Raw genomic sequence first — 25,847 nt, 5'->3', positions numbered from 1 at the left:
ATTGCTCCTAATAGGAAGCCAGTCACAAGTTTCATAAGGCGTGCTTACCATGCTTATTTTGGTATTAAACTTAGTGACCAGGATAAAGCTTGGGCGCCACACATGGTGTGCAAGGCATGCACCGAGACTCTATGTGGGTGGACCAATGGCAAGAGGAGTCTGAACTTTGGAATTCCCATGGTTTGGAGGGTGGAATTCCCATGGTTTGGAGGGTGGAATTCCCATGGTTTGGAGGGAGCCGACAAACCATGTCACTGACTGCTACTTCTGCGCTGTTGATGTGACTGGGATCAACAGAAAGAACCGGGGCAGCCTCAAGTATCCTGATCTTCAATCAGCACGTCGTCCTGTAACTCATTGTGACGAAATTCCAGTGCCTATCTTTGGAAAACTTCTTGACATTAGTGACGAAGATGCCTCCAGTATTGAAGGACATGAAAAAGAAGAAGAAGTGGTTCTTGAAGATGATGCTCCACATCCACTTTCCCAAAAGGAGTTGAATGATCTAGTTCGCGACCTCAGCTTGTCAAAGGACTCTGCCGAACTTTTGGCATCCACACTGAAGGAAAAAAAACTCCTCTCTTACAGTGCTCACATCAGCTTCTTCCGCAACAGGCATCATGAGTACCTCTGTTTTTTCTCTGAAGAGAAGGACTTGGTGTACTGTGCAGATATTGCGCAGCTTCTGCTCAATCTTGGAGTGCCACAGTACGAACCCAAAGATTGGAGACTGTTCATTGACAGCAGCAAGCGATCACTGAAATGTGTTCTGCTACACAACGGCAACCAGTTTGCCTCTATACCCCTGGCTCACTCGACTACACTTAAGGAGAAGTATGAAGCGGTGAAGTATGTGCTGGAGAAAATTGGTTATGGTCAGCATAAGTGGTTTATTTGTGTTGACCTGAAGATGGTGAACTTTTTGTTGGGACAACAGTCTGGCTTCACCAAGTACCCATGTTTTCTGTGCATGTGGGATAGTAGGGACCGTGCTCAGCATTACACGAAGAAGGACTGGCCTGTGCGGTAGGAATTGGTGCCTTGCAAAGAAAGGAACGTCATCAACGACCCTTTGGTGGACAGAGACAGAATACTCTTCCCATCAAGCTCGGCTTAATCAAGCAGTTCACCAAGGCTCTGGACAAGGATGGTGACTGCTTCACTTACTTGTGCCAGGCTTTTCCAGGATTGACCATGGAGAAGTTGAAAGCTGGCATCTTTGATGGTCCTCAGATCCGTCAGCTCATCAGAGATCCAGAGTTCGAAAACTCAATGAACGAAGTGGAACTGGAAGCGTGGAAGGCATTTGTTTTGGTAGTGAAGAACTTTCTTGGCAACAATAAGGCCAGAAACTACGCAGAACTTGTCAACAACATGCTGACTGCTTTCGGAAACCTGGGCTGCAACATGAGCGTCAAGATGCACTACCTATTTTCACATATGGAGCGGTTTCCTGAGAACCTGGGTTCAATGAGTGACGAGCAGGGGGAGATTCCATCAGGACATGAAAGAGATGGAGACCAGGTATCAGGGTCGCTGGGACGCAGTCATGATGGCTGACTACTGTTGGACTCTGAAGAGAGACCTCCCTGCCTCTGAGCATTCCAGGAGTTCGAAGAAATGGAAGTTCAAGCCCTGAAGTTTGAAAAATGGTGAAGCAACATGCAATTTACGTGTACTTACCTTTATCAATGCCCACCATTCAGTTTACAGTAATCGATGTTTCTATCAGGTAATCAATATATGTTGTTGGAAAAACATTTTTTTCTCTTAAAAACATATTTAGGATGATATGTGTTGACAAAAATCAGCTGATAATGCCACAAAATTGTAATCGATTTTGTCACAAGATCTGATTTTTTTCAAATCAACTTAGCACAAAAACCTGACCTGATGGAGAGAAACGGATGCCATTTCCTGATTCAGCCGTGCAAAAATACCCTAAATCAGTTGTAGAAATCTAGACAACATTAAAAAAGTAAAAAATTGTTGCCCAGTGAATTATCAAAATGGAAAGAAGGATGGCAATGTTGTTCAAAGAGTAGGCTGAGGTATGTGGAAACGGAAATTGACAGTAAAAAGTTTGAAAGGTGTAACAGGAGGAAAACGTTGGAGTTGCACTATGAATCAATTGTTCAGAGGGTGTGGAAAGTAAGATGGAAGAAAGAGAATATGAAAGGAAGTACAGTATAAGGAACAAAAGTGGTTGCAGCTAAGGGCCGAAGGCACGCTGCATAGAACCTTAAGTAATGCCTACATTGCACTGCATGGGGTGCACTGATAGTATTAGGGCTTGTGCCTTGTATGATAAGGCGCCCTATGAGGTAATGTTAGACTAGCGATAATCTATACGCTAAGTCGGTTGGTATTGCACTTCCATCTTCAATGGAGTGTCTGGGGTTTTGTAGATCACTTACGAAGTCGGTATTATCTTTACGACGTGTGTTTAAAACTCATGGTTCGTGAGGTTCTTGTAGAAAACACTAAGTATAAAAAATAAGATATAATTCTTCTGAAGTTTTTACATGCTGAAGATCAGATATGATTGTACAAGTCTTCTAATAATGATAGCTTGATCGCTTCTGCCAATGATAATGGCTAATCCTATTCCTCTACATGATAAAGCTTAGGTAAAGAGGTACAGGTCTTCTAATGACGATAGCTAACTCTCTTCTGCCGTCTACCATCTCTGTTACAAGTTATGAAGGAACAGACAGTAGTTCGAACATATGAACATACAATCCAAATGACATAGTTTCATACGAACACACAATCAAAATGAGACACGCTACAGATCACGTAGGCGGTAGTTGTTTCAAGCAGGGAGCTTGGACTGTTTCAAAACAAATGAATGACCACAGATGACGGCATGTCAACTTAGCCTACATACTTATTGTATACGTCATCTTTAGCGTCTCTAGTCTGATCACATTCCTGCAAGCAATCTGGTTGACCTCTTTAGTTTTAGACTTTTATATATATGGACTAACATTCCATATTTTTATTATGTAAACACTTACATCAGCTCGGTCAGCTACCAAAACCAACTACTGAATATTACTCAAACTTGACTTGCATTTGACTTATAGGAGTGTTATACAGACACTATGTGAATATATATATATATAAGTAAATAAAAATTCATGGTGTACATGAATTGATTCAAGTAATAAAATATAAGTATATCTTAGTTTTACCAGACCACTGAGCTGATTAACAGCTCTCCTAGGGCTGGCCCGAAGGATTAGATATTTTTACGTGGCTAGGAACCAATTGGTCACCTAGCAACGGGACTACAGCTTATTGTGGGATCCGAACCACATTATATCGAGAAATGAACTTCTATCACCAGAAATAAATTTCTCTGATTCCGCGTTGGCCGAGCCGGGAATCGAACCTGAGACCACCGGATTGGCAGCCCAGCTCGAAAACCACTCGGCCAGCGAGGAACTGTAATAAAATATAAAACAATGATATTGGTAAATAATAGTGATCACATGATATATATAATGATACAGTTTTTCACTTCATCTCATTAAGATACATATGCTACAGAAAATACTAATGTACTCTGATAATTGCATAGAATGAAGATTAACATGATAAAAATCATATTTTAACTGATAAAAAATTTCATATATGAATTGATAAAATTATTAATGTTTATGCTGATTGATTCGTTGATTTTTATGCTAACTGTTATATATCTGATTCATTAATTCATATACTAACTCATAAATAACTGCAGATATTGGTAAGAAAAAAGGTAACAGATTGATTATAGGCTACCTGATTTGTTTATACATATGTATATGGATTCATATAATTATGATTAATATATGTGCACTTTAAATAGATTCCTATTGCGTACACGCAAAGATATATTTAGATTCTGTTATTTATGATCATTTATATATAGATTCCTAGTGCGTACACGCAAAAGATATATTTAGATTCCGTTATTTATGATCATTTATATAAGAGATTCCTTATTGCGTACACGCAAAGAATATATTTAGATTCCGTTATTTATGATCATTTATATAAGAGATTCCTATTGCGTACACGCAAAGATATATTTCGACTCGTGTATTTATGATCAATTATATATAGGATACATGATACTTTATATATATAGGATACATGACCGAGGTTATACTACTTCACTTTTAACTAGCTTTCGAACAACTTTTCGTCCATTACACAGTTCCAGACAACCACCTATAGCCAATGAAACGGCCTTTTTCAATGGTTAAAACAAGGGGAAAATTTGCTGGGTGGGCGGGTCCAACGTTCCATTTTGCGCTCATACTTATTCTCTGCATCCTAAGCTACACGATTACGTTCGCGATGAATAAAAAAAACATCCCCAGCACGAGTCCTTCGCCAGCAAAGTAGAGTTGAATATCCTTCGGGTCGTAATTGTCGGAAGTATGTCCCATTCGTAGTCGATTCCGACAGCCGCCAGAGCATTCCGCATTAAAACGAGATTAACGACGAGATACGGTGTCGGTCGAGATTAACGACGAGATACGGTGTCGGTCGAAGAAGTCCATGAAATTCCTTTCACATTGTAGGCGGTTGTTACTTGACTGTAGTCGTCCGCTGCGACGAACGATTCGTTTGAAGTTGCGATGTGAAAACTCTCGTAACTGCAGGATACTGTAACCAGGTTCCATTAATCAGCCTGCAAGTGAAATTATACTTGTCACAAGGCAAAGTAAATTCAGACGACATCCAAATACAGGGGAGGGAAGAGAGCCATTTAGACCAGACTTAACCCACATGAATTCGCTGATATTTTGGAATTCAAAGAGTCCTCTGTACAAACTTTTTTATCCATGGCATTAACAATGAGTGAACCTATCCAGGTCTATGATGACTTGTAAAAATATCCATAATTATAAAAAATAAATAGATATCATTACGAATCTCAAAGAAAATTCGATATTACTGGTAGTAAGTTACTAGACAAAGAAGTGGAAAATGGAGCTATTTGTAATATTGCCAGGCAACATAAGAGTCAAAGAGAAGATTAATCATGATTCTGTATTTCTCTATGCTAACTGAAATTAAGCTGTGATAAAATCTGATCCTATGTGCCCTAACAAAAGTTTCATATTTAATTTTCTCGCGCGTATCCTCTGAGGTTAATTTTAAAAACTTTATTAATAGGTAGGAGATGCAACGAAAAAAAACCCACTATGTAACTAATTTCTAAATAAACTTTGGGTTTTTCAAGAAAATGTGACATTTTCCCATGAAGTGTTTACTTGAATGTAATAGGCTAATGTTGCAAGTAAATATTTCATATATACATATCTTGATACTTCTAAATGTCTATGAGGTTCAGAAAAAAAAATTAATTCATTTTGTTGTTATAGAAATTCTATTTGCTTATATTGTTCATTAATTTTAAAATGATTACAAGTCCTTAACTAATTGCATTACACACACGGATAAGAATATGTTATGTGGCCTGTCATGTGACCTATGAACCACATGTGAAGTTCATGAACTAAGCATTCCTTTCTCCAGTCAATCTGCTTTTGCAAGCAGAGACGACACACAGATGAAGCCTGTGTAAGCAGATTATTGAGGTTAAAAGGAACAAATGCTGATACGACAATGATGACGTCGTCACTTGGCAGGAGATTGCTCTCAGCCAGCTAGAGTTTACGTTACTTGCTGTAAGAGATACGACTTTAGTATTTCAAATGATATTTTAGTTTTTAATTCTCCACCCGCATGAGAAGAATGTCTGAAAAAAAAAAAAACAGTACCAAAATTGAACAATATATTAGTTTCATGTTGGAAAACTGCATGATTATAATTATGTTAAATTAAATATTCCTTTATTCAAACTGATGAAAAAGGTTTCCATACAAATTCTATATATATTATTAGCCCTGTATAAGATTCATATAGGATTATTTCATAGATAACATTTTCACTTCTAGACTTCCTGACTTTAAAATCTCTTTTATTTTATTTTATTTATTTTATTTATTATTATTTTATTTATTTATTTAATTTTTTTGGTTTTATTGACTACGAATATAAATCACCCGGGACAGACAATATGTCAGTAGATTTTGGATATGTGTTTGAACTTTTAGCTTATTTGTCATTACTAAAGCGTTAAGTTAGAGTTCAAATCTTTACGCATATATATTTGGATATTTAATATCTATGGTTACGTTTTGCTTATTGATTTTTACGTGATTCCTTTTTTATTATAATTTGTAACCCTTCCGACTTCTTACGGAGTGTATTATATTGACTCCACTTGTATCCATATTTATTTTATTTTTTTATATTTATTTATTTATATATTTTTTTTATATATATTTGATAAATTAATGGTTGGCTTGAATATGCGGTAAAGTGTTCTAGCGGCGTACCGTATAAGGCTACTTGCGGCATCAATTCTATAGATACAAGATATAAATGATAAAGGTATTTAAAACCGCGAGAACCGCTATAATCCAGTTCGGATCCAATATCACGAGTTGTAACTCGTAAGACATTGACATTTCCTATTTAATTATCCGTTATTCTACCAAACCGATTGACTCTGGGTGATAAAATATATTATTGGTTTTCTTAATGGAAAGGAATTCACACAACGTGTTAAGGAGATTATTATTGATTTACACCACCCGTGTCAGATTATCATGTGTTGAATTCCATGTTTACTGATTTAGCACTCATAAATATTCGTAACGCACTCAATTGCGGTGTTTGTTTTTAGTGCTATTAATTCTATATAACGTGTCAAGGAACTATTAACACTAAGAAGTGTTTATTCCCTCTGTCAGACTCGTAATTCTGTTAATAATTCTACGTATATTCTTTCAAGGATTGATTTGGCACAGGATAGGCTCCTAAACTGACAGGTGTCTTAGTGTATCCCTTGTTTTCATGACACGTGTTACAATTAGTTATGTGCTTTTTATATCTGTAAGCATTGTAGGCCAGTAAAATAGTGATTTGGCTTTCTGTGACATAGTAGGGAACCCTGGATGACGGAATGCAACCAGTTTATGACGATTGGTATGAAAGAGATTATTACTACTACCTGGTCGTTAGTCATCTGCTGTGTTCTTCGGGTTTTCCTCGTCACAGACCTACATATAATATTACATTTGATTACATTATTCTGATACACATACTTTAAATATACTTTTGCTTTAGGGTTTCTGCTCGAAGTGTTTATTGTTTGGGTTATGTCTGTTGACTCTTGCTTTGTTCAGTTTGTAACAGTTCTGCGCTCCGACCCAGATATTCAATGCTCGCGATCTCTTGGGTTAAGGAATTTTCTTGTTTAGATACGGCTTTAACAATAGGCAACGGATGTTTCTATATCTTTAGTCCAATTAATGGTTCTTTGCTGTATGGTGCGGGATTGCGGGATAATGCGTCAGCTATGATATTTGCTTTCCCAGGTAGATATCTTATCTTGGCTCCAATAACCTGAATGATCATTTGTCACCGAGTTCCTTTTGGACTGTGATTAAAGCCTTTGAAAAAAACTCGGTAAATGACTCATGGTCAGTAAGGATTTTATCAGGATAGCCATAGATTATGAACTTAAAATATACTAGTGAGTTAAAGACCTAGCCCTTCCTTGCCTATTACTGCATACTTTCAGAGGGCTTTAGTTTACGTGAATAAAAGCTATAGGGAAGAACTGTTTTATCATATTACTGAAGTAGTATCCCTCTTACCCTTGGTCTGAGGCATCTGTTGCAATAAAAAAAATTCCTTATTTAAATCAGGGATTTTTAAGTTAGGTAAGCTGCATTATTCCGCTTTTTTTAAGATATCGAACGCCTGTTGATGCTTTTTAGAAGCCATAATCAATTCTACGCTCTTCTTCGTAAGATCTGTTAAAGGAGCTTGTCATGATTGAAGAGTTACTATTTGCATACGATTGTAATACCCACTACAGCGCAAAAGTGCTGTATCCCCCTTTTTTACGTTAATAAGTACCGTAAACCAGTTATGAATAGCCGACCCCTTACCATGGACTACTTTTAAGACCTTGACCAGACACATAAAACCTAGATAAACATGTTCGGTTTTAAAAACTCACATTTAGATATTTTACTCTGAGATTATTTGTCTTTGTCTCTGTAGCACTAGCTCTACTTTATGTGATACTTCTAAGGTATTAGAAAAGATTACAAGATCATCCATATAGGCATGTAGGGTATCCCTAAAAGTCTCCAAAACACTATATTGTAATTGGGGTGCAACGTAAGCCGGAGGCATACGTAAAAAATTGATAATGTCCCCTGAGTGTGTTGAAAACGGTGTATGAGGTACAATCACTTAGGTAATGGTATCTGGTAAAAGCTTTTAAAGTTGGTGAAAAAAAATTTATTCTAGCCTAACAGAGATAAGATGTCGTCGGTACATCGCACTGGAAACTATCGGAAGTCATTTCCTTGTTTAAGCGACAGAAATCTACGCAGATACGCCAAGTCCGATCTTTTATGGCATGACGTTTGAGGGAAAAATTATATGGGCTTATTTGATTTCCTAATGGCTCCTATTACTAACATTTTTCAACTTCGTCATTTATCTCTATTTTGAAATTTCATTGAGAGTCTACACAAGGTACGTATATAGCTTTATGTTTGTCCTTAGACCTTATTTTGTGTTAAATTACATCCGTTTTTTCCAGAGATCACTCGCCAGTGGAGAAACTTCCTGGTATTCAGGTAAAAGATAAAAAAAATTTCTGCTGAATCACCTCTGCTTGAATGACTTTACGGATATTACTTTAGATAGATTATCAGAGAGATTCATCCACGACCGGATTGGGCGTGATTAAAAATTAGCAACAATAAAAAATGCGATATTTATAACTTCCCGTATGCCACGTATGTATACTTTTAGGGCTTTGTTCGCGGGAAAATCGTTATATTTCAGAGTGTCGGGAAGGATTAAAATTTCATTTCCCAGCAAAGTCTTTTTACACGCACTAAGACATTCGAGGGTGCATGCTTCTCGAGATTTTGCGTGCAAAGTGCGACTGTGGTTGTGGGAGAATTCTGTTGGGTCATTTGAACAATGTTACGATTTATGAGACAAATGTAGAGTTCCTTTATATAAGTTATTATTTGATTAACTGTCTCATTTTTGTTCAAATGGATTTTAATATGTTTGAAGGTTTATAGGATTTCCCTTTGATAAACACGCCTTAATTTTTGCAAGGATGTAAGATAATATTTTGTATACCCCTAGATGGATCTTACAATTACACTAGATACAGATCAATGTTTTTATAACTATAGAGGTATCTGTAAGCGCTCGCTTATCCGGACTTCTCATTAGGGAAGTTCGAACAACAGACGGTGAGTCCGTAAATACAGGATAATACGTGTACTAATGAAATAAATCAAGATATTCTAATTTTTACGGCGCGTAACAGTCGGGCTTAATCCACCACTCCTTATAATAACTTATGTATTAACAAAAAAAAACGAAAACCTGCCTCTGATTACTTATACGGTCGTGTGATGCATAGGGAAATTCCTTTTTAATTTAAAAAGGTATTTGGGATGTATGATCCAACATCGCTTTTTCCCCACTCTGCTAGAGTCGCTTATTGTGTGGAATTTGCTTTGCTTTGAACACTTCGCAGTTTTTTGACTGACCTTGACCGCTTGACTAGGTGACACAGTCACCGAGTTTGCTTGTTTGATTCTGAACGGGCTACTGTTTCTATTTCTTTTTGTAATAATTAGGATCCTTCTCTTTATTACCATCGGCAACATATTGTGTGTTTTTAGCATTATGTTGCTGTTACGTATAAAGCAATGAATGACGAACTATTAGGAACTGAGCGATTACTAATAAGACAAGTATCTCTACTGTATTCAATATTAACTGTTTGTACTTCATTCTTTGCTAAAATTTGAAATAGTGAGAGATCCTGGTCAGCGCATTTGGCCTGATGAAAGTTTTTTACAGACATGTTATTCCTTGCAATCCAGCCATATTTTTTAAAGTTAAGTTGAGTCATTGAGGTTCGATATTTTATAACTAACTCAAAAAAATCAAGGCTAAAACTGCGATCGGGACTTGCAAAGGAGCATTTATTGTCATGACCCGAAATAGTGTTACCTCTAATTTATCTAGATTTGTACGGGTGTTCCACTTGTTGTTTTTGTGTGTTTTTCTAATCACTACGGTGTCTTAACGACCCTATCCATGCATCTGTATAAATACAGACGTCCACTGCGTAAACGCATATTCACTGTTTAATATGATTTGTTACGTAAGGGATTAATTAATCACCCGGCCAAAATGATAAAAATTAACATAGTATATGATTATGATATTTCAGTAGAACTTCTGGAAACAGACACTCAAAGATAAAAACTCGCAGTAGCGAAATCTCAATGATGTAGATAATTTCTGTAAAAAGTAAGATTAAGAATGTCTCGTAACTTCAGCCACAGGAATAACGAAATTCGACCTGTAAAGGAAACACTCAAAGTTTACTCCAAATGAATAAAAAATTGTACTTAGCTTGCTTTTGTGGGAAGTCACGGTGTTCCGATAACGACACACGGCCTTGGTCCTCCTTCTCTATTTAGCGGATGACCTGGTTTGGCTTCAGTTTCCCCCGTGCGCGTTGTTTCGATGATTCGAGCCCTTGAAAGATCCGATGCTGCAGACGCGTTCGGTTTGTTTCTTGCAGTGCCGGAAACGCTCACTAACGATGTTTTCTTGAATGATTCTAATGAGAGACGAAGCTTGCGTTGTCGTAGGAAAAAGACACGTCGGTTTTGTTTCTTGAAGTTATTCACTAAACAATGATACTAAGTTGCTTGAAGAATCTGTTGCTTTCGTCGTCGTTGAAGAGTTCTTATTGTTTTCTGAAGTCGCTCACTAACGATGATACTATGTTGCTTGAAGAATCTGCTGCTTCCGTCGTCGTTGATTTCTTATGATACATGATTTATTATTCTGGTTTATCTTCGTAGGACGTTGTAGAGTTCTTCTGGTACGCTGGCCACCAATATTAGGGCTTGTGCCTTGTATGATAAGGCGCCCTATGAGGTAATGTTAGACTAGCGATAATCTATACGCTAAGTCGGTTGGTATTGCACTTCCATCTTCAATGGAGTGTCTGGGGTTTTGTAGATCACTTACGAAGTCGGTATTATCTTTACGACGATGTGTTAAACTCATGGTTCGGTGAGGTTCTTGTAGAAAACACTAAGTATAAAAATAGATATAATTTCTTCTGAAGTTTTACATGCTGAAGATCAGATATGATTGTACAAGTCTTCTAATAACGATAGCTTGATCGCTTCTGCCAATGATAATGGCTAATCCTATTCCTCTACATGATAAAGCTTAGGTAAAGAGGTACAGGTCTTCTAATGACGATAGCTAACTCTCTTCTGCCGTCTACCATCTCTGTTACAAGTTATGAAGGAACAGACAGTAGTTCGAACATATGAACATACAATCCAAATGACATAGTTTCATACGAACACACAATCAAAATGAGACACGCTACAGATCACGTAGGCGGTAGTTGTCTCAAGCAGGGAGCTTGGACTGTTTCAAAACAAATGAATGACCACAGATGACGGCATGTCAACTTAGCCTACATACTTATTGTATACGTCATCTTTAGCGTCTCTAGTCTGATCACATTCCTGCAAGCAATCTGGTTGACCTCTTTAGTTTTAGACTTTTATATATATGGACTAACATTCCATATTTTTATTATGTAAACACTTACAATAGCACTAACCCCCTATGGGGAGCAAGAGTTGTTCATCATTCTTCTGTTACATAAATGCAGTTTAGAAGGGATATTATATAAAAAAAAAGGAGACCCAAGGTTGTGCAAATAATTTAATGAGAATTCTAACAACATACAACTGGATTATAACAAAATGAACCATATCACCTAATATTAAAGTGTAATCAAGTATGTGGGCAAAACAAATCATAAATGAAGAAACAAACAGAGATTTGTTACTATTACAAAGTGTTTGACTTAGCCCAAAATGTATTGCTCTAACCTAATCAGGTTACCCTATCCCACTCACTCAGCTGCCTTTGCAGTTGATACTAAGCCTAATCTTAACACAGTCAGTTTACCATATTCCTTGCTTGCAGTTAGATAGTCTTAAGATCCTCAAGTTTCATGCTCTTGCTTTAAGAGATATCATCACCCAACATAATTTTTGTCATTCTCAGAAATTAGTTCTCAATGTACAAGCTCTGCTTTGTTGTATACCATCAACTAATATGCCACGCATACCCTGACTTACAATGGTCCCTCACTTTGTGTCTGAACTTACTTTCTCATGATAGCCAGTTTGGAATAAAATGACTTGAGAGGTTTATGCTGGTTACCACCATTTATCCGAGTAAAAAATGGATGTTAAGCAAAATTTACAGCACATAATACACATGAAGATAAAAAGAATATATACATCTCATTTGGCAGTGTTTTCACCTTATATAAATGTTAATGGTGGTTTCATAATCCTCAGTAAAGACTGGAGCGACTGATGTTACGCAACCTTCAATGGTTAGCCTACTAATAAATAATTATGCAGTGAAAACACAAGTTTAAACTGCCTTTTTGGTAGCGATTACAGAACTACAATTCTTATTTACCCTTGTTTCACTTTCTCTTGCACCTTCCAAGCAAGGCAGCTTTATGAAAAGTTTATGCAAAGGAAGGGCACTGCTCATATACTTTATAGTTTACAAAAGATTTTTCTTTCAATTTTAATACTATAGTATTTATACAAAGTCTAAACAATCATTTTACATATGACAGATAGCTTTCTGGTCAAAAAGTAACCAAGAACTGCCTAGCTTTCAGCCTCAAATCCTCTAGTAATTGACTCAGGACAACAACAGGAATGTGAATGAATTCATGGTCCCCTAAGATCGTAAAATGTCTTTATCTCAAAGGTTTCAACATCCTCAGAACACAGAGAAAGCATTCATTCAAATGCTGTGAAGTCGGCTTCCTTTTTTACCAATTTATTTTTCATGAATGTGTATCCTAATTTACAAATTTATGCAGAAATTACAAAAAAATGCATAAATGATTAAAAGTCTCTACAAATACTGTGGCCATGTATGCAGTGCAGTCATCCAATTACGTAATTGTTTCAATGAAGAGAGCAAACTGTCCTAAAATATGCAATACCACAAACATTATTATGGCATAAAGTCAGTGTAATGTGTTAATTGTTTCAGTGATATGAAAATATCCTTAAATACAAACAGTCAAAAAATAATTTTAGTAATGAACAATGATTAAATAAACTTAAAAATTTGTTTCATGGCTACATATGCAATTAAGTTGTCTTTCCAGATTTCCAGCACAAAGCAATGCATTTTAATTTTTTATGAAAATTACTGGATATAATATCTTTCAATATACAGAATAAATCATTGCAGTAACTAAAATTTCCTCAAAACTCTTAAAAATGTTAAAATGGGATACATGATGATGGAAGTCAAATGCCACACTGTTTTTGTTCAATGAACCATACTCCAAAAGTTTGGGATGTCATTGCAGAAGGTATAATGCCAGTGCTACTGTACAATACTTCAGCTACTCAATTTTTTACATATACAATATTAAATATTATTATTATATTGCTTTTAACAGAAAATTTGCAAGGGATGAGCAAAATCTTGTAAATATAAAACAGAAACCTTAAATCTTCAAGGGTAAGAGGTTTTAAAAGAAAGCACAGGAAAAATATTTCAATAAGAATGTCTTTTACATACTTTCAAAATGGTTTAAAGGTATTTCAATAAGGATGCCTTTTACATACTTTCAAAATGGTATTTAAAGATGACGTGCTAATAACAGGAAAATATATCTCTGATTATGACAATACTGGAAGAGTCAATTAAACTGCCAAAATGGTACTCTTACTCGAGTGAAAAACTTACTTCCCCTCTAAGATAACACAAGAAATTTTGAAAAAATCATCAGATTGGAAAGGTGAACTATTAATGGGAAGACGAAGGACATACATCTTTTTGTAACAAAAAGAAAAAAAATAAGGCATAAGATGTGGCTAGGCCACTAACCAGTACAATCAGCTTTAGTAGAATTAAAGATAGTCTGACTTACATTGGAAGTTTGTACCAAAAAATTAACTAAAGGATATAGAAATGAGAATCTGTCTCATCATAACAATCAAACTTGACATGAGCTTATAGGACCTCTATGGAAAAAAAAACAAATCTATTTCATATGTTCACATCAGTGGTCACATGATCATGATAACTAGTTTTCTAAACTATGGGACCTGTGAGTCAAACCATCTTTTATCACAGGTCAAACACCAATGATAATCACAGCTGTGGGTACAACCATAATGACCCTAGCATATCCAGTGCCAGACTTAGAATTTGCCCTTGTCCATTTGCGCCCAAAATTTTATCATTACGTCATCCTTGTCCAAGACACATACAATGGAACTCTTAGTGATCCAAAACTCAGTGTCAAGGCATTTCCCATCACAAACCATGAGTGTAGCTTACCCAGTCATCTGGCTGGCTGACAATGAACTTAAGTTTCTTCAATTGGACGTGGATGAAGCAAATCTTTTATTTTCCACAATACAAAAAGCCATCAATCCACGAAACCAGTTGAGTGCTACTTCTGACTGTGAATAAGGCATGGAATCTAATTTTACATGTTACTGCCTTGCACTTCCTAAATTGATCACTAGAAAAGTTTCCTGCATGAAAAAAGTTCCTGTATACCATAGCATAATCACAAGTACTAGGAGCAGAAGAGGGCTCACCATTTAGTAAATCTGGTCTGTAAAGTGGCATAAAATTATGCATCTCTTACTCATGTCAAATAAGTTACAACTGGCATTCATAAAGGCTGAATATTGTGTCAGAAGTTAAAACTTGATGGTGGAAACTCTTAAGGCCTGTCCACACGAGCGGGCATGATCGGCGTGCTCCAGGGTTGACGGGCAAATTCTGGCGGGCTTACACGTGAATGTTGTCCACACAAGTGAGGCGATGGAGAGGTGGGCGTGCCCGACGATGCCAGTAGTGTATTCAGTGCGGTACGATAAATATGGTGCCTACCGCAAAAAAAGATATTGTGTAGCATGATAATTGCTTTGTGTGTGATGAAAAAGAAGAAAAAGAAGAGAATATGGTGCAAAGAATGGCTCAGTAAAAGAAATGTATATGGTTAAAGTATGTCTGGCAGGGTCGAAGCTCAAGCCATTGGGCACCACCATGGTGATTTTGCTACAAGACCCATCAGGCAATTTGACGGTTTGCCTGTCAAGTGTGCCCGTTAGAGGGGAAGTCCGCCGATTAGGTCCGATCGTGTGGACAGGCCTTTACGAATAATGAAACCCCAGGCATGCTTCCTTTCCTTCCCCAAGTGGTCAAAGCAGTGGAAGTCCCTTTTACATGCATTTGCTGGTCCCTCACAAGTATGGCCTTATTATATAAGTTCCAGAACATGTAATATGTACTTTAAGACAAATCATTGACTATTTTTTTATTAGCAACATTTTACTGTACACAAGTCAAGTCCCTCACATCAGCACTCATAAGGACTGGGAGTCTGGGTCAGATAACTTGAATGGATGTAATAAATAAAGCATGTTGCATTTATATTTAAATTGGTTAGTGGTTTTGTCCAAATGCTGATCCTTCCATACTTAATGTCTTTCTGCTTTCCTTGAGTCAACCGACATAAAGTTCAGCTGAGAAGTAGCAATGTTACTCAGTTTACAGACACCTACAGTGTTGTCCCACAGGCTGAAGCCACTAGAGTATCTTATGATACTTCAACATAATGTACATTTACTACTGTCATTATTCATATTTGCTGCTGGAAGAACCAGTTTCCCTCAGCTGACTATCTTGTATCTAGCTTTTACATGGTCCTAGTCTGGGCAATAAAACACTTGCTTGATTAGACATCATGACCAATAGATTAACAATGGCCTGTCTGGGATGTAAATTTCACTCTTATGTTGGTACCAGACACAGCTTAGGTTGGGGCAAATTGTAAGTTAGCCACAATGCAAAGTCTGGCATAGAGAGAGACTTTCTCATCTCCAAGTTGCTACTTGATCTTCCCTGCTAATAGCCATACCATAGTGAGACCACCAAAATCATAATCTGAGTTTTAGCAATGATTAAAAGCAAGATTGATGCCTTTACATATTCTTAAAATTTTTGTGTCTCCTTGTTCACCCTAGGACTTCGGTATACAATCCATTTGTGTTACTTCCCAGCTAATATGTATGTACTTGTACATATGACATGATTCTTTTAAAACACAATTAATCTCCAGCAAAATGTAAGACTATCATGAATATCAATATCCAGATTAAAATGTGAGCCTTTTGCAAGGTCCCTTCCTAATACATATGTACAGGACTTGTACTTTGACCCATTTTCAATTGTAAACAGCTTATTAGCAACAAAAAGCAAAACATATTTGTACTAGCATATTTAAGTTAATGTACACTCGACAAGAAAACTGAAGATACAGTTTTCATTAGCTTTCGTTCATCCAATTTCCCATTTGTTTTTACTGAAAAGACATATCGCTAAATTTACTCAAGAATATGAAAATATACTGCAAATTATATTATATAAGTTAAAACTGCAAAACAAAACCGTTCAGATACTTAAAAACACGATATATGACCGAAGTAATTGGAATTTCTCAGATGGATTCGTTCATAGAGATCTGGTAGATAGAATGCGAATTTCTGATTTTAGTACTATGTATCATGACGACAATATTTACTCATTTTGCTTCATGAACGGGGGTATATTGCATCATCGTAAGTGGTGAATGCAATTATTTTAGTTTCTACAAACTTATGTGTGTATTCCAAAGCGATTAAAGTTAGCTGATGTCAATGGCACTCAATTTTGCGAAGGCTAAGGTAGCTTGAACAAATCTAGTCGCATCCGCAAGAGCGTTTTCTATGATGTGAGAAGGAGCAATAGAACTCCCAGCGGGAAAGCGCAAGTCACTGGATACTGGCTGACGTAACGGATTTCACACTTTGATTACTTTGACGTTGAAACATAAATCTTAATCAAGGTTAAAGTAGCATGTCAGCTCAAAGATTTTCTGGCTATATGCTTCCATTACAAAGCAGTTCGTAGTAGCCTACAGCCCTACACGACTGCATTTCTTTGCCGCGAGGCTGAAAGATCTCCCATGATATAAAACTTTAATTGCCTGTGCAATACATATTGAGTTATTTCTGGTAATAAATATTTTTACTTAAGATTTTTGTGAATGATTTGTGGATGAAACCCGATTCTCAAAAGTAAAGACTATATCAAGAGAGCAAGAATGACCGTACCGTGTCTAAAATTTTCCGTCTTTTTACAATCTCTGAATGCTACGGCAACTGTCGAATGTAATCAAGATTAGGGTATGAATTTCTTAAGAGAATTAACTTGGATATTATGATCCTTCAAATTTTATCTAGCATAGTGCAGCATGATCTTGGCAGTCATATCATATCGCGCAAGCATAGGTCTATCGACAGAGATCTTTAATTAATTATGTTTTCTTCTGCCTTTCGCCCGTTACAAGTCCGTCACCTGTACTATAATTCTCTCTCTCTCTCTCTCTCTCTCTCTCTCTCTCTCTCTCTCTCTCTCTCTCTCTCTCTCTCCACTTCTAAAACATACTTTAAAAATATATATATATATATTACCACTCAATCTCCCAAAGAAAATATAATGAAATTAAGTAGTTATAAATAGGCCTAAGCTTTCACATGAGCAGATTTTGCTCTCTCTCTCTCTCTCTCCCACTTTTAAAACACATTTGAAAAAATATTATCACTCAATCTCTCAAAGTAAATATAATGAATTAAGTATCTCTATAGATAGGCCTATGCTCTCTCTCTCTACTTTTGAAACATTTGAACAAATATTATCACTTAATCTCTCAAAGTAAATATAATGAATTAAGTGTCTCTATCGATAGGCCTATGCTTGCGCGCTCTCTCTATCTTCATAATATTTAATTCTTTACCGTATTGTTCCTCACAATTTCTACAAGCACTGCCCAAATTTTAAAAAACTTTCTCTCATTGTTTAAGTTCGTCTTTAATTACGTATAAATGTTACGCCAGTTTAGTGTCAAACATTACTTATAAGTAAGGTTTCACAATAGGTTTTAAAAAAGGATGATCGATATTCTACCCTGAACTGACGTTACCACACCAACATTAACGAATAACATAGAGCCCTGTTTCTACATTCAAGTATAAATGATAATAGGACCTCAACAGAATCTTTATGGTGTAAAGTTGATGGAATCTAGAAAGCAACAAACGCTATGATTTTGAAGCTCCGTCCCCTTTCAAGAGTTGCCAGGTGTGGCATTATTGAACAATATATGTCCGAAGATTTAAAAAAACTGTATCTTAACTTTCCTTGCCGAGCGTACATGGCAAGATACAATTGGCTAAATGCAAAGATCTACATTGTATACACAAAGAAAAGTTATTGACAGGTAGTAAATCACAACAAAAATTGATATTTGCTCTACACCAAAAACAAAACTAATGTTAAACAGTGGATAAAGAAATTGCTACTTAGAGTAAGAACTCACTGTAACCGATAATCACAGCATTATACTTATGCATAAAATCCCTCATTTCTGGATAGTCTATTTAGTGTAAAGGAAATGGCTTGTATACCTACAGAAACATGCCTTCTCTTGCCAATATTCTGTAGAAATTTCAATGGATATATATTCTAAAAATTTATTATTTCCTGGTATTACTATATTATTTTCCAAAACAAAACTTAAATTTTTAATGTGCTTACTATACCAACAGGTGGGGAAATGGACTGAAATTTAAAAGCAACAATTTCTAAACCAGAGATTAATGGTCCCTATACAGTAAGCAAATAATTCCATTGTAGCAGGATGGTCCTTTTGTGGAAACTCATTGAACATACTAAGAATAATTATTGATCAACTCACCATGTGAAATTATATTGTAATTGCACACTTTACACTTGCTCTTCTCTGGACCCTAAGCTTGAATAACTTTAGCAATATGAAAGATAGAGCTTTGCAATTGGTAACAGAAGACTATTAGGGGAAATGTAAAAATGACATTTTTATAATAAAATTTTCTGTACACTTACCAAGTAATTACATAGCTATTAGTTTCCATTCAACTGCAGCTTTAGATTTTGAAATTTGTTGTAGCGTTCTTTTTGTTTTTGGTGTAGGTAACTGACCCAGCCCACAAATACGATGGCCAAATTACTAGCTCTTACTGAATGTGTCATGTAATGCATAGGGTTAGGAAGTGTAAAAAAAACTTGACTTAAAAGCATGAACATAAAATATAACCATGATATAGAAAATTTTTAGAGTTATTTTTTCTTTTTTCATAAGTACATCAGCCTACACGTCCATATATGGAGGATTCAATGCACATCTCATGCTTCGGCTGGTGTGTGAATTTTCTGAATCCGACAGCGAGTGAAGATGAAGTGCGAGTAATCAAGGCTACATGCCTAGCCACCACCACATTCTCGTATTAAGGCATCAAGGTAAGTATAGGTGGGCTGGCATGCTCAAGTCCAGTACTGAGTACCCCTTCTACTATGGAGTTATGCATAAACAAAACGGATATCTACTAAAGTATGGTTTTCCTCAATGACTAATTACATGTAACTAAGAGATAAATCCTGTGGGAAACTTTCCCAAGGTAGACAAATAAAATTAAAACAGCATCATTTTGCGTGTAAGTACATTCCACCACAATGTCACACCCTTCTTGGAAACAAAGGGATGAAACATCATCACATCTGCTTTAGACTTGTCTTAGTTACCTGTTGTGAACCCTTAGTGGAAGGGTAAAAAAATATCAATATGCACCTCCTCAGGCTGGGTAAACTTAGAGGTTGGCCAATTTACGGAAAAAAACACAGCAATGAAAAGAGGAAGATATGCAAAGGAAAATAATTCTAACAAATTTTTCCCACCTTCCATGAGAAGTTGAAAATGACTACATTTCAACCCCTTTTACAAGACAACTGTAAATTTTACCAACTTATGTATGTTTTTTCTCATAAATAATTTTATTCTATTTTGTAAAATTATAATTACAGCCCACACAATATCAAAACAGATAAGAAACAAAATCAGTAACAAATTCTTAGCATATTTGTCGAAAAATATTTACGTAAATTTAACGAGAAAGAAGATTCAGTAATTTTCTTATTTTTACATGTTTTTTTGTAATATTTCTTTGGACTTTTCTTTGCAAATTACTTTTACAACCGACATACTATCATAAAAGACAAGAACAAAACCCAACAGTAACCCCTAGGTATATTCATGAGCAAATTTACAAAAAGGCATCATGTGAGACAGAGATGCAGTACATTCTCCCTACAAGTCAGAAACAGAACTGAAGTCCTGAGATGCCAGATTCGTGATTTTAGCCAATGTAAAAGTTGCCATTAGTAAATTTATGGGCTATAGAAGCATTGGCACCTCTTTCCCGCCCGATTCTTTCCAAATTGATGGCACTTAACCCTTAAACGCTGACGATGTATTTTACATCGACATTTTTTGTCTCTCGGGTGTCAACTGGACGTATTTTACGTCGACATGCAAAAGTTTTTTAAAAATTTGCGGAAAAATACTTTTAGGCCTACCAGCCGAAAACTCTTGAATCACGCGCCTTGGGGGATGCTGGGAGTTCACGGATCAAGGTGTTGTTTTGTTTACAATCGTTATGCAGGCGCGCAAGCGTGAATTTCTTTCTTGCCGCACTAAAAAGTATCTGTGACACATCTCTGAAATTATTTCGTCACTTTGACATAATTTTTGTACCATTTTAAATTAGCCGTTACATGGAGTATTATATATGAAATGTGTGCATTTTTATGTAGAATACAACAAAAAAATACTCATGATTGTAGCTTTTATCAGTTTTGAGATATTTTCATATAAATCACGATAAGTGCCAAAATTTCAACCTTCGGTCAACTTTGACTCACCGAAATGGTAAAAAAACGCAATTGTAAGCTAAAACTCTTATATTTTAGTAATATTCAATCATTCACCTTAATTTTGCAACTAATTGGAAGTCTCTAGCACAATGTTTCAATTTATGGCGAATTTATGAAAAAAACTTTTTCCTTAAGTCCGCGCGGTAACTCTTCCGAAAAAAATCATACATGCGATTGTGGTAATGTTTGCACCATTTTAAAATTAGCCGTTACATAAAGTTTTATATATGGAAATGTGCGCAATTTCATGCACAATACAACTAAAAATAACCCATGGTTATAGCTTCTATCAATTTTTAAATATTTTCATATAAAAAATGATGTGACAAATTTTCAACTTTCGGTCAACTTTGACTCTACCGAAATGGTTGAAAAACGCAATTGTAAGCTAAAACGCTTATATTCTAGTAATATTCAATCATTTACCTTAATTTTGCAACAAATTGGAAGTCTCTAGCACAATATTTCAATTTAAGGTGAATTTATGAAAAAAATAACATTTTCTTTACGTCCGCGCGGTAACTCTTCCGAAAAAAATCATACGTGCGATTGTGGTAATGTTTGCACCATTTTAAATTAGCCGTTACATAATGTTTTATATATGAAAATGTGCGCAATTTTATGTAGAATACAACAATAAATAACTGAAGGTTGTAGCTTTTCTCATTTTTGAAATATTTGCATATAAATCACAATAAATAGAAAAAAAAACCACGTTCAGTCAACTTTGACTCTACAGAAATGGTCGAAAAACGCAATTGTAAGCTAAAACTCTTACAGTCTAGTAATATTCAGTCATTTATCTTCATCTTGAAACAAATTCGAAGTCTCTAGCACAATATTTAGATTTATGGTGAATTTAAAAAAAAATCTTTCCTTCCCTCCGCGCGCGGATTCTCCGCCACAAATCTCCGAAATGCGTACGTCCCATTCTCGGAATATTTGCTCAGTTTCATATTAGACATTTCGTAGAGTTTTATATATGAAAATGTGTGCAATTTCATGTAGAATAAAACTATAAATATTTGAAGGTTGTAGCTTTTCTAATTTCCAAAATAATTGCATATAAAAAAAATATATAAAAAAATATGGTCGAAAACTGCAATTGTAAGCTAATACCCTTACAGTATAGTAATATTCAATCATTTGTCTTCATTTTGAAAGAAATTGGAAGTCTCTAGGACATTATGTAGATTTATGGTGAATTTTTAAAAAAAATATTTGTTTACATCCTCGCGTTACGAATTCATGCATTATTTTGTGATAATATTTTCTCTGTGTTGCTTTTATTGTTTTTCAATGTGTTATATACCAAAATGATCGCAATTTAGTGTAAATTACAACGAAAAAAAAGTAACTTTTTACCTTTAACCGTTTTGCGCACAGCGCGATTTGAATACAATTATATATGAAATTTCGTTTTGCGCTATCATATATCGCATTATTTATATATGATAATGATAATTTTTTAAATTTCTGATGGTTGCATACTAAACTTCAGCCAATGACAAAAAAAAGGAGCCAAAAATGAACTCTTAATCTTGAAAACTAAGCGCTCTGTGATTTTTTGAAAAAAATATTTTTTCCGCTTCCGCGCTCACTCCGAAACACCTCCGGCACATGGGAGACAATTTTTATTTTACCGCTTCGGCGTTTAAGGATTAATATTGCTTCACTACAGGATCAATCTGTCTACCACCCCACACCTGTTATTACTACTCCAGAGAAGCTATCCGACCACTAAGGCTTAAAGAAAAACAAAAGGGGACATCAAGTAGGGGGCAATGGAGTTTGCTCAATTCCAATTAAGGGTCATAAATATACTATAGGCAATCATAAGACAGGAAATAAAAAACCAGAACCAACAAGGAGAGGGCTATGATAGACCATCATTTTTCAAAACAATCAATGAATGGATCCCATGAAACAAAATGAATCTTGTTGCAAAATAAACAAAGTTGTCCTTTACCCCTTTATAGCTGAGAGATAAAATTTATTTAGTTCTTCAAAGAAAATGATGAGGCTGGTCAGTGACTATGAGAAAAGCTATTGAGCACAACGAATTTGATGACTGATAAACAACATTTAATACAGAAGAGATTTTGAGATACTAGATGACATCCATTGACAATAATGTCTGTTTTAAATTCTGCTGGAACTCTCAAGGTGTGATGATACATCAGGCATGTCAGTAGTTTAGAATACAAAAGAGGAGACATCTGCCAATCACTTATTCCGAGGTGACACACTGAGGGAAAACCTTGTCAGTCAGTCCATATAACAATGAGTAACAAGCAAGTAAATGTACAAAAAGTAGATGATCTACAAATACAAGAACATGTACTCAATGAGATACCAATAAGAATGACACTTAGTGCAGTAGCAAGGCAGTGACTCCCACTACCAGGGTAACCCATCCATACTAGAATAGTCATTTTTGGTACTCACAAAGTACCTAGCTACTTTTATTTCTGAGGGTCTAGGCCTGTCTATCTGTCTACTGGCAGAATAAGGTGCATACAAAATAACAGTTTCTATTATTCATTGAAAATGACTAGCTTCTTTTGTTTCAGTCCCTTAGGATTTCCCAATGCCTTTGATATGCAACCTAATGGAAATATTCTTCAACAATAACTACTTAAATATGGTTATTATTTTGTGAATTTTAGTGTACAATTCCTGATTACTTGTAACAAAATTCTCAACTGCATAAATTTCATTTGCTTATTAAGACTATTTCTAGAATTATTTTCTATAAAACCCTTTATCAAACTCTGTGCAAGTATATGGTTCTTATTTAATATTACTGAGATCTACAACTACATATTTGGAAACATTCTTTCCAAATTATATAATGTGAAACTTTTCTTCTGTGTGATTTCTTATGCAACATTAGGTGACTTTTCCGATAAAATGCTTTTCCACAGTCATCACACATGAATGGCTTTTCTCCAGTATGAATTTTTATGTGAGCATTGTGGTGGCTTTTTCTCAAAAATGCTTTTCCACATTCATTGCAAGTGAACGGCTTCTCCCCGGTATGTATTCTCATGTGAGGTATAAGACGACTTTTCCACATAAATGCTTCCCCACACTCAGTGCAAATGAAAGGCTTTTCTCCTGTGTGAATTCGCATGTGGGATTTGAGTTCGCTTTTCAGTGAAAATGCATTTCCACATATGTTGCAATTTAACGATTTCTCTCGGGTGTGAATATTCATGTGACGTACAAGATGGCTTTTTCTTAAAAATGACTTTCCACATTCCGTACAAGTGAATGGTTTTTCACCTGTATGAATTCTCATGTGAGCTTTGAGTTCACTTCTCTGAAAATATGGTTTTCCACAATCACTACACATTAATGGCTTCTTCTTAGTGTGGGCAGACCCCTCCTTCCTCAAACCATCTTTTGTTGAAAACCTTTTTTCATATAGTGTGGATGACAAAGCCTCTTTTTCTTTGTGAGTTTGCTGTTGACTTTCAAGGCAGTCTCTCTGATAAAACTGACTTTCACTCAGTTTGAAAAGTTGACTGTAACCATGCTTGGTAACTGTCCGTGATTTTACATTTCCTTCACTTCCACAGTCTTCATCACAGCTTTCCTGGTCTTCCTCATTCTCTGGTGAATCACTTTTGAATGAATACTGAACGTCATTTCCATCACCTTCAAATACTTCTGGTTCGGTCTTGATTCCCCTGTATGAATCCAAAAACACAGGGGTATCATTTGTGGCTGTACTAAGGTAACCATCCAAATCTTTACTTTCATGTTCACCTGGAGATGGATCTGCAATTTCTACCTTTACAAGAAGTTCAGGATAGACCTCAGAATCCATTTTAGCCTTTGTCCTTAAATATTTTTACCTTTAAATACCTTTTAATCATACAAAACTGTAAATATGCTCGCAATTCATTGTTTTGGGGAATGCAACTCACCTAGAAGAAATTTATGAAAACTAATTCAACTTTTTGTTAATTGCACAAGTTCATAGGTTTCTACATTTTCCCCAATAAAAAATCCAAAGTATTTTACAAGAATATAACAAAAATTTCATTGGTATAAAGCTGTGGTCTTGTATAATTCAGTTCCTTGGAAATAACAATTAATACACTAAACAATATTCCATCATATGGGTTTCCTTAAATATAAAAAATCACTTTATAAACTACAGAAGATTTCACACTATTTAAATTTCTGACACATTATCATCTATACAAACAAATTAATTAAAAAATTTTCTTATTAGACTCCAAACTAAGTGAAATTACTGTAGTATAATGAAATAAAATCACTCAGAAATATTTAAGTGTTTTTATAAGAAGAATCTGATGATCATTTTCACTGACTGGATTACTCTGAAATAAAAAGGTATACATACTATAAGGAAATCAGAGTATATGTATATATGTATAATATTTTGAACATAAAAACATTAGAGGTGTTAACACATTTGAACAAAGGCAGCACTGCTTAGTCACAATTACCACTATAAGACAGACAAAATTAATTTCTACATACAAACCCAAGGCCTACAAAATGTCTAGGAGTGTAAATAAAAAAAAATTACATGACACAAACTAATATCAAAACAAAGGCAGCAGTGGATAATGTCAGATTTATAAGATAAAGATTGTTATTTTTAATGACAAAATTAATGTTAACATACAAACATGACATTTTTATAATAAAATAAAGTCTTATATATACTTACCAAGTACATAATTACATGCTACAGGCAGTCCCCAGTTATCGATGCGGGGTTC

The 25,847-nt window shown here is 35.5% G+C and overlaps 1 protein-coding gene across 1 annotated transcript in view; it reads right to left on the bottom strand.

Moving 5' to 3' along the window:
- Positions 1 to 11,876: 11,876 nt before the first annotated feature.
- LOC135213002 (gastrula zinc finger protein XlCGF8.2DB-like) overlaps positions 11,877 to 25,847 on the bottom strand; it is a 105,813-nt gene continuing 91,842 nt past the window's right edge. The window contains exon 2 of the mRNA XM_064246779.1: positions 11,877 to 25,439. Coding sequence (XP_064102849.1) covers positions 23,888 to 24,919 — 1,032 coding nt within the window. The 5' untranslated portion in view covers positions 24,920 to 25,439 and the 3' untranslated portion in view covers positions 11,877 to 23,887. The remainder of the gene's footprint in view (positions 25,440 to 25,847) is intronic.

Source organism: Macrobrachium nipponense, chromosome 42, assembly GCF_015104395.2.
Source record: "Macrobrachium nipponense isolate FS-2020 chromosome 42, ASM1510439v2, whole genome shotgun sequence".
NCBI lineage: Eukaryota > Metazoa > Arthropoda > Malacostraca > Decapoda > Palaemonidae > Macrobrachium > Macrobrachium nipponense.
This window is presented reverse-complemented; position numbering and strand designations above follow the sequence as displayed.